Consider the following 10,324-nt stretch of genomic DNA (forward strand, 5'->3'; position numbering starts at 1 on the left):
TGTCAGACAAGTCTGCAGTGTACTGCCTCCCCAGGCTCTTGAGTGGCTTTTCAGCAAGCTGTGGAATTGGCTCTCCTCCAGCGACAAAGGTGGTCTTGTCTTGGGGCACTCCTTTCCTTATTGAGAGACTTCTTGATTTTGCTGCCTTTGCCTTCATTCTTGCCCATGAGATCAGTTCATCAAACCGCTTAAGAAGTCGCGTTGTACATGGCGCCGTCTGAAGGATGGCCGTGACGTCGTCCATGTAGCTTCTTAGCGGTGGGAGCCTCTCCCCTGATGGTAGCCTGATACCTCCGACAACCTGCCTGGCCCCTCTGAGGATGACTTCGAAGGCTGTCACAAACAGGATGGGGGAGATGGCACATCCCATGGCGATTCCTCGCTCCAGCCGTTGCCATCCCATTGTACAGCCTTCCAGAGGAAAGCACATGTGCAGATTGTCAAAGTATCTGGCGATGATGTTTCTAACACACACTGGGACATAGAAGAAGTCCAAGGTGAAGTCAATCAGTTTGTGCGGCACTGAACCGTACGCGCTGGCAAGGTCTAGCCACACCACATGCAGGTCCCGCTTCTCCCTCTTCGCCTGTTGGATTTGTTCCCAAATCATGGAGGAGTGCTCAATGCACCCGGGGAAACCAGGGATTCCAGCCTTCTCATTCTTCATTTGGCATAAGAAAGTTAGTCATTCTCCTGGCCAGAACAGAGAAGAAAATCTTCCCCTCCACATTGAGCAGGGCGATACTTTTAAACTGGTTGATGGTTTTCCTCTTTTAGTATGAACACCCCAAATGCTTGCTTCCACTCTGCTGGCACCTCCTCGTTCCTCCAAGCTGTTCTCATGAGTCTCCACAGTATCCTCACCACTTGGGGGCAGTTCTTGTATAGCTTGTACGGAAGCCCATTTGGCCCAGGGGCTGATGCTGATCTTGCCTTCTTGATGACAACCTCCACTTCCTGCAACTTGGGTGGGGAGATGTCAAACTGTATGGTTGGTGGGTTTGGGTGTGGGACATGTCCTGGGGAACCGAGCGGACTGGCTCGCCTGTTGTCGCTGTACTGGCTCTTCATGTAACTCTCCAGCTCCTGCTTGGAAGTGTTTAGCTTTCCACTCCGCTTCTCATCCAGCAACTGCCGTGCATACTTGAATGGATCTCTAAAGAAGCTGGTTCTCTCCTTCTCTTTCTTCTTCCTCCTCCTTCTTATTCTTTCCACTCTACGCAGCCTGGTGAGCTTTTGTCTGAGCTCATCCCACAGCTCCTTAAGGCCAGCTTTCTCCTCAGGCGTAGCTTTCCGCCAGTTCCGGTGTAGTTGCCGCCTATCTCTGACCATCCCCCTCCTCCCTTTCCCTGGGGCTGTGGGCGGCTTCTTCTTGACCTCCCCGAACCTCTCCTTGCACTCTTCAAAGACAATCTCACCAAACATTCTGAGCTTGCTCGCTACATCTCCTCGCAATGTCAGTTCCAACACCTGGCTCAGCTAATATTATCTCTTTATTTATTTAGGTACAAGGTGCAGTTAAACGCCACCCTCTATTGAATTGTTAGAGACAAATCTACAAATCTACCTTATCACTTGTCGACTTGCTGTTCCACCTGCGCAGTACTGTGAAGGTGACCTTCGAATCTTAAAGAGCTCATAGTTCACTGTTAGGTCAGTTCAGAAAACTTTATATCTCCCCAAACGGGAATTCATTTGTAGCTTCCCGCTCCATACATTCAATCTCAACAGACAACCAACCAACTACATATAGTTCAAATGTCGGAGCAAACATATTAAAAGGCATGGGACAAGTTACAATAAGTAAAACAATAAATAAAAGCAGTAAACAATAGCAATAAATAGGAGTATTATCTGTTTTGAGCTGCCTAATAGCAGAAGGAATAAAGGACTTCCAGTTGGGGCTCATTATAACGTCGGCCCGAACAAGCTTCTGAAACCAAACTTACGCTCTTGTGTGCTATGTGTGTGTCTGTGGGGACACAAACAAAGGCAAGATGGCCGATTCAGAGTGATCACTGTGACCACATGACCTGAACAAAGAAGACTACACAAGACGGTGGTAAACAAAGAAACTACTCAAAATGGCCGCTGACACCACCTGCTGTGTGTGAGAGGGAAGGTGTGAGTTTCTTTGTTAGCCTAGCTCATGTAATCTAAAGGTACCAGGTTAGAAGGAGGAGGTTAGCTTCATGCAGGTTCTAGGACTGAGACGTTCTGCTATGTGTGTGAACATACGAGTACCTGATTAACTGTGTGACTGACCACAACCCAAGCAAACATTACAACTGTTAGGAAAATTATCAAATAAACTCAGGAACACCGTCTGAAAATTATAAGAGTAGGATATTTATTCTTGCAGCAAGGGAACAAGTTACACACATGAGCTTGCAATGCAAATGTTCAAAGAATACCAAATTCACACAGGATTTATACACAGAACATATGTGAGTGACCTCACATCTTTGCCGATATGAGATACACACAATAGAGACTTGATTCATGCCTTATCATAGCTAATGTGTGGGTGCAGTAGCTAGGAAGAACAGCGAAGGTCACTGCGCTCCTCTCTGACAACTCCTGTCTTAAAAACAAACACAATATCAAAATAATGAAAAGTTCACTTCAGGACAATACAGTTTCTCTTTAGGATAGTTATGTTTATCATAAAGTATCACAATTTTTCCAACAACAAGACATCAATCAACAAGTACATTAACAAAGTTAAGACTTCTGCTGCTTAGCTATGCTGTGGTGAAAAAGGTTAGGCCCAGTCAGTTAACGTTACCCAGTCCTTGGAACAAGCAAAGAGGTCCTTTCCAGTGTTTTGTAAAATCCAGTGAGTTGGGAGGCTTCCTGGTGGAGTAATGTCCTGTCTGGCTGTGTTGCTTTGCTGTTATCTCCTTTGTTCTCCTCACAGAGTTAGCTGTTCCACGCTAACTCTGCTATGACTCCTGTTGCTTGGAAAATCAGCTAGCCTTGTGTTGTAGCTGCTGATTCTGAAGAGAATTTCGTTCATTCTCAGTTAATCCGAAGCAGGTCGCTGCTGTTGAGGAGAAGAGCGTTCGCAGGCTGCTGTTAGTGGGCCGGCGAGAGAGCTAGTTTCTCAGGTAGCAGAGCTGACCTGGGCTGGGGCCTTGTTGCCCTTTGAAGAGCCGAGAGGAGAGAGCAGGAGCTGCTCTCCAGAGCAAGCCAAGAACAGAAGAGAGAGAAGAGGGCCAGAGGAATGGTTTTGTTTGGTGACACCCTTGGGGGTCATATGTCACACGCTGACCATGGCTGGCCAGTAAGGTCTGTGGGGGGAAGGGTCGTCCCCAGGTGTGAACAGTGAGCAACTGTGGGGTGTGAGTTCCTTTGTCCACTGGAGCAAAGAAACATCTGGTCTCTTGAATGATGAGTCCCAACACTGCCAACCAAAACCTAATTACATTATTACACCCACCCTGTATAAAATTAATTATAATAAATATATATATTATATATATAATAAATTAATAATATAAGTATAAAACACGGCAGGAACAAAAGAGTAAAAAAACAAAGAGCAGTGTGATCTGTACTGACTGCAGCAGTGTAGCCGAGTCTCGAGTCCCCTGTGTTCGAGGCTGAGAAACCAAGTCACCAAAGAAGAGTCATCAAGGTTGCGTCAAGTTCCAAGATGGATTCAAGGTTTACACTGAACACAAATAACACAACTATCAACATTTCACCACGTATGACACAACAGCCAAACAAATGCACTTGCAGGCATGTGCAACGTCATCAGTGGTCAAGTCCAAGGCCCAGACCCGAATTCTACAACACTGACTGATCGACAGGAGAGATAATCAGGGGGGCGGAGTTCCTGCCACCGTCACTCGTGCCAGGACTGAAGAATGGGAGGAGTTTTTCAGTGAAGGAGCAGCCAGTAAAGGAGTAGAGAAGAGCTGCTGTGTCCACGTCATAAAAGGAGACCAGACCTTCCTCGTAATCCACAAACACTCTCACCTTCTCTGGATGATCATTCACAGAGAGAGGGACGGGCTGGTCGTCAAGTGCGAAGTACCCGTCTCTATTCCTCCGACACAGAGTCCAGTAGCCGATCTCGGGATTCAGTGTAATTTCTCCCTTCCTATTGACTGACTGTTTGGCCACGCCCAAAGTCCAGCCAATGTTCCCTTTAACCTGAACATCATAGTGAAACCTTCTACAGGAGAAACCCCGCTTTCCCAAAACACTGATCGCAGTCTCAAATCGCTTTGAGTTCTCTGGGAGTTTCTTCCACACGTCACCGTGACGTACTTGTTTCCCGTCATCGGACAGGACGAGAGCAGGATGTGCCGTATCAGGATCCAACGCCACGTCCGCCGCATTCCGCTGGACTTGTCTCAGCTCTTCTTCCTGCAGCTTCTTCATCTCCTGTGTGACTGTCTCTGTCAGCTGGTTCACAGCGCTCAACACAGCCGTCCTGATGATTCCTGCATATGATGCAGGACAAGTGCTGATCTCTGTCCGGTCGTTGGTGAGCGAAGCAGCGTTCAGGGTCGAGGATTTCCGGAGGAAGTGGAGGTGGTCTTCAGAGCGCGAGAGCCGATCTACCTCAGCGCGCCTCCTCGTCAGCTCGAAGATCTCCTGCTCCAGCTCTCGGATGACATCATTGGCCTGTTCCTCCTTCGCTCTCTTCTTCTCTTCGATCGTACCGATGAACTCGGCCTTGGCTCGTTCCACAGAGTGAGTCAGAGCGGCAAAGACCTGAACACTGTCTGCCGTCTCTCTGACTGCGGCTTCCCTGCTGAGCTTTACAGAGTGTTCGACCTCCTGAACCTTTAGTCGTCTCTCCTGGATCATCTGCTGAAGTTTAGCCTCCGTTTTCTGCAGCTCTGCCTTCTTTACTTCAAATTCTTCTTTCAGAGAAACTACATGGTGAAATCTGTGACTGGAGTCAGTGCAGGTGCGACAAACGGACATTTGTTCATCCTTGCAGTAGAGCTCCAAAGGTTTGTCATGTTCAGTACACATGCTGTCTGCCGTCATCTCAACGGTATCAAACAGCTGATGAAAGTTCAGGTTGGATACTATTTGATGAAGCTTTAAATTAGTTGCTAAGTAGATGGTTAGAAATGTCAGGCTCATTGCTAACAGCAGCCTGGACTTCCATTTTAGTCCAATGGGAACGTCATTAGAAACTTTCCCTGGGTTGGTTTCCTCTTGTTGCTCTGAGCTGCTGCTGGCGTTCTTCCCACCTGACTGTCTGAATTGGACGGCCATCTCAGATATGAACGTATTGACCACAAGTTTATGTTTCTTATCAACGCACTCTTTACACAGGGGACACTGGGGGTGGGAATTAAAATTCATGTGCTGTGTGATGCAGCTTTTGCAGAAGTTGTGTCCACACGGTAACGTGACCGGATCGGTGAACACGTCCAGACAGATGCAGCACAGGAGGTGCTCCTCCATCAAAAGAAGGCTGGCAGCCGACATGTTGGTGCTCTGCAATTAAAGGAAAATTTACAATATAATTAGTCTGCCCCACCCACAGAGAGAGAAAGGGGAGAGACAGGGGGAGGAGCTGGATAGACTTTATAGACTGCTAGTTGTTTGGACCTGATGTGAAGTCAAGATCTTCATCCTTCAGATCAAAAAAAATGTAAACAAACCCCCTTAAAAACTCTCAGAATCTCAGTGTGCTGAACGGTTGATTCTAGATATCCAGAGTGTTTCTGCGGCTGCTCAGCCGGACCCGCACAAGAAGAGCAGCTGTTGTCTTAAAGTATGCCGGTTACAGTACTGACAACGTTCATGTTGGAAAAAAATAAAAAGAAAGAAAATGAAACCATCCATGTAAACATGTGAAGCTCATTAATGTGTTGTTTTATATGTATACATGTTTTATATTCTCACAGACACACCCCGTTAAAATTTTAAGCATTCGTATCACAGGCACGAGCAAGGAAACGTTCCCACAACATTGGCTAACGTTACCTACAAGTTCTAATAATGTTTTAAAGAAAATGTTTTAATGTAATGTTCAAAGAATGTTTTAAGGATGTTTATCATTTCAAATAATGTTTCTATAAGGTTAAATGTTAACTAATACATAACGTTTTAACTGCAATATTCTGAGGATGTTTTGAGGATGTTGTTGAGGTAACAGATTTTAGAATGTTCTTTTATAAAACATTCCCACAATGTTACATGATAACAAAGAAAGAACATTCTCAAAGCAACATTCTAAAAATGTTTTCAGAATGTTATTGAGGCCTGAGATGAGAGAACATTTTTCATAAAACGTTCCTACAATGTGATAAGTTAACAAAAGTAGAACGTTTTCCCTGCAACACTCTAAAGATGTTTTGAGGATGTTGAGGTGGAGCACAATTTCAAGTTGTCATTGGTTCCGCCGATAGGTCAATTAAAAGGACACAATCGAATGTTTTTTCATTTCTTTCATGGACCAATCAGAGGCATAGTAGGGCGGGTCATGACTTCGCGGTCTCAGAAAAAAACTGGCGGACCACTACCGGGCTACAACTGATAGTGCTACGTAAAGGTAAGATAATAATGTAACTCACCACATTTTAAATGTATATAAGTAAATATTCAGAAATGAAGCATATTTATTAGCAGTTATTATTTTCATTAGTTATTACTAGGCCCATCGTTCTTGTCTCGTTTAACGTTATAACTAATCCTAGCTAAAGTAGCTTGTCCTTCAGCCCTTCATGTTATTAGCATTATCAGTTCACTGATGTGAACTGTAAATTAGCCTGGGAAATGCTTATCTTAGCGGTTCTCTTATACAGCGGTGACAGCGACTGAGGGGTATTCATTTTTAGTAAGCGCAGAGAGACGGGGAGAGAGCGGGCGAAAAGGATTAGTTCAGGGTGATGTGTTTTACTTACTAGCTAGTCACTTGTGCATGAAGGCAAAAGTAGGCCTAATTGTTGGAAATTATACTGCATTTTGTTCGCTATGATAAAGTTACAGATGGCCACAGTGATGCTATATGTTAAAATACATATTTTACTTGCTATAGTTGACATTATTCAATAACGTTACCAAAAAATAAATATATAAATAAAAAGGTAATAATTCCCGCTCTAACTTTTGAATGTCACGCTCAGCTCTAGGTCTGCGCATGCTGATTATTGTACTGGTAAGTTACTTATGTTAGAGAGTGTTGGCTCACCATTCAGGGGTTTAACGGGTCTTACAAAAACATTTTTTCAAATTGAAGACTTGAAAAGCTATTAAAAACGGTCATTTTCAGAGATTGTAGGGCTGGGCCATTAATCGAATTTATTACGATTTTGGCTTCCAACGATTATGAAAGTAAGATTATCGAGATAAAGCGATTATTGCGCCGCATTCCGTTTCGCAGTGATGCTCTGGTTTTGTCTTGTGTTCTAAATCCAGCTCATCGTGTGTTGGAGCAGCCGGACAGCGCAGTGAGAGGCAGACAGAGCGGAGTTCTTCCTTACAGCGTGAATGTGTCTGAATGTAAACTGGTTACTGTTTACTGTGTAAACAGTAACCAGTTTACAGTTTGCACAGTTTACTGTGTAAACTGTAAACTGGTTATGCGTATACAAGACAAAGTAGATCATATACTCCATCTTCTTCTTGTGACCACTATAAAATGCGCTTTTTCAGAGATGTTGTGTCGTGTAGTTTTGCCCATTATTATTATGATTGACTGTTTGGTCAACTGTACTGATATTTCACTTAACATGAATGTTAATCATATTGGCATTGTTTGTGTTCTTCTCTCCTTACAGTGTAAACAGCATGGATTTCACATCGGGCTCAGTATGTCCTTTTGGATAACATTTTTTCCTTTTTCCTCTGTCCTCTGATTTTTCATCATTATTATTTTTTATTATTATTAATATTTTTTTTTTTTCTGGGGTGTGTTCAGGATTTTGGAAAGTTGCCATGTCAGATAAAAAATACTCAGCCCGCTGGAAAAGGGCAAAAAGATTAGAAGATAAATGTGCACGTGACCGAAAAGCTGCATCGGAGTTTTTACCGGCAAACATTCCTCTTCAGTGTCCTTCACTGCTTTATCAACTCCAAGAACATACAGGAGAGGGGTCTTCTGTGGAGCAGAATTGTGCAGATGAAAGAGGTGTCGATGATTTACTGTCTCAGAGCAGCAATAGTAGCGATTTGGAAACTAAAAACCACAGTTGCTATTGTAGGTTTGTGTGAGGTTGCAGCAAACATGAAAGGCGACAGCATCCACTATTTATGCATAGTGGTACTAGCTGCTGGTTGCAGCTTAAAAAAAAAGACTTCTGATAAATCAGAAATTATTCTGATTTTAATTAATATTTTGTCATAATGCAGGTGGATAATACAGACAGAACATCTGTGACTGGGGAAAGTCCATCGATGATTCACATGAACAAATTTGCAACAGCACCTGAGGGGAGCAGAAGCTCTTCACTGTTGTCAGAGTCAGCAGACTCTGACTAAGTCCAAAAATATACACCATGAACACAAACATACTTCTTTTTTCCTCTGTCTTTCTTTTGATGATTTTTTGATTTGTATAATGACGCCAAAAATTATGGTGGATGGAAATGGTTCAAGGGCTTTCCAGTTTTTTTGCCAGAATGTTGAGTGGGGAAAAAGAAGTTAGAAATAAAGGTTTAATTTGTACCCTAAAAATATGTTTGTTTATGGTTGACTGTACAATGTTTAGTACAATTTAAGTGTTTAATGTTTTCACGCAGAATAAATGAATGAATAAAAAAAGTAAATCTGTTGAAAGACTTTTGAATACTTATGTATTATCAACCTTTTACAGGTGTTAATAGTCAATTCCAATAGTTCAGTAAATAATAATAATCATACTAGTGGCCACAGTGGTCAGTCCAGTTACCCAGGAATTTGGTGTGGAAGAGTTACAGGAATGTGTCATAACGTTATTATTATTAATGTTAAAATGTTTTAATGACAAGTTACCAGAAAACATTTGTATAATGTTTTTAAAGCATGCTATCCTACTCTAAAATAATATTCTGGGAACATTAAAGAAACTTTCCATTGAAAACGTTTTAAGAATGTTGAGGCATAATGTTCAAGCAATATCATCACTAAACATTTTAGGAAGGTTGTCACCAAACCTTTTTAGGAGGTTTTTAAAGAACGCTCCTAGAACGGTGTAGGAACAAAAAAAAACAACTTCCCGCTGAAAACATTATTAGAACATTACATGTAACATTCACAGAACGTTTTTAGAACAAAACATTTCTAGCTGGGAGACCACCTGTGAGGATATATAAACTGCAGGCGAGTTGCGTTCTTCAGTTGGGGGTTCAATTTTTTAAGTAAAGCAACTGAAGACCAGCTCACCCACAGTGCCTTTCTTATTTGCCGCTCATTCTTTAAAGAATGTAACTTCCCGGGCGCAACGTCTTCACTGTAGAAACACCATTTAACCCTGACTCGATCTGCTCTCACAGATTCAACATGAACTCATCAGTGAAATAAAGCTCCAAAGCTACACCACTATACCCCAGTGAACAGGTAACGCCGTTACTGACCTGCATGCCAACAACTCTGCTGCGGTTTCTCCTCAGACAGAGACAGTGATTCTGGATTTGTGCTGTCGCCGCCTGTCTGTCTGTCTGTCTGTCTGTCTGTCTGTCTGTCTGTCTGTCTGTCTGCCTGCCCGCCCACCTCTGGTTTGAAGCTGCAGAGTGAGTTTATTCACTGTTACTTCATTGCTTTAATCAATTGCGTGTGGTGAAGAAATGTGACAGAGAGAGTCGCATTAATGTTGCATGAAGCCAGAGTCTGTTTAGATTTACACAATCTCTCTCCTCTGATGGCGAGCGGCATTCTGCAGGGTGTGTGTGTGTGTGTGTGTGTGTGTAATATCAGCTGTGATTGTATAAAAGAGTATGCTCTTAATATAAAAGCACTCCGCAGCACCTGAACGTATCACTGCTTAAGGAAAGTGTGAGATTTTCAGAATAAAAGCATAATTAGGCGACCAAAAAGAAGGGGTGATAAAGTGGGGAGGGATTTCAGTATCTCTGTGTGTGTGTGTGTGTGTGTGTGTGCGTGTGTGTGTATTTCTGGGTGCATCTCAGTGTGTTAGTGTGTGTTTATGTGTGTGCGCTCCGGGGTAAATACCATCTGATTTGTACTGTGACTCCCTCAATTCTATTTTCTCGCAATGTCACTGACTCTCTCGCTCTCTGTGTGTGTGTGTGTGTGTGTGAGTGTGTGAGAGTGTGTGAGAGTGTGTGTGTGTGTATGTGTGTGTGTGGGTGAGAGTGTGTGTGTGTGTGTGTGGGTGAGAGTGGGTGTGTGTATGTGTGTGGGTGAG

At 43.3% G+C, this 10,324-nt stretch overlaps 1 protein-coding gene across 2 annotated transcripts; it reads right to left on the bottom strand.

The window, feature by feature from the left end:
- Nucleotides 1-3,509: 3,509 nt before the first annotated feature.
- LOC111664188 (E3 ubiquitin-protein ligase TRIM21-like) lies at nt 3,510-9,651 on the bottom strand. Of its 2 annotated transcripts, XM_087177207.1 has the most exons (3): nt 9,534-9,651; nt 8,012-8,080; nt 3,510-5,472 (listed from the first exon to the last, which is right to left on the bottom strand). In XM_087177207.1, exons 1-3 carry the CDS (start codon nt 9,537-9,539, stop codon nt 3,796-3,798), a joined length of 1,752 nt encoding a protein of 583 aa, XP_087033333.1. In that variant the 5' UTR covers nt 9,540-9,651; the 3' UTR covers nt 3,510-3,795. The 2 variants fall into 2 exon arrangements, with proteins under 2 accessions (XP_087033333.1, XP_023274458.2); XM_023418690.2 differs by lacking the exon at nt 8,012-8,080.
- Nucleotides 9,652-10,324: the final 673 nt, after the last annotated feature.

This window comes from Seriola lalandi, unplaced genomic scaffold (genome assembly GCF_002814215.2).
Source record: "Seriola lalandi dorsalis isolate HSWRI2012SDOR001 ecotype SW California unplaced genomic scaffold, Sedor1 jcf7180002054583, whole genome shotgun sequence".
NCBI lineage: Eukaryota > Metazoa > Chordata > Actinopteri > Carangiformes > Carangidae > Seriola > Seriola lalandi.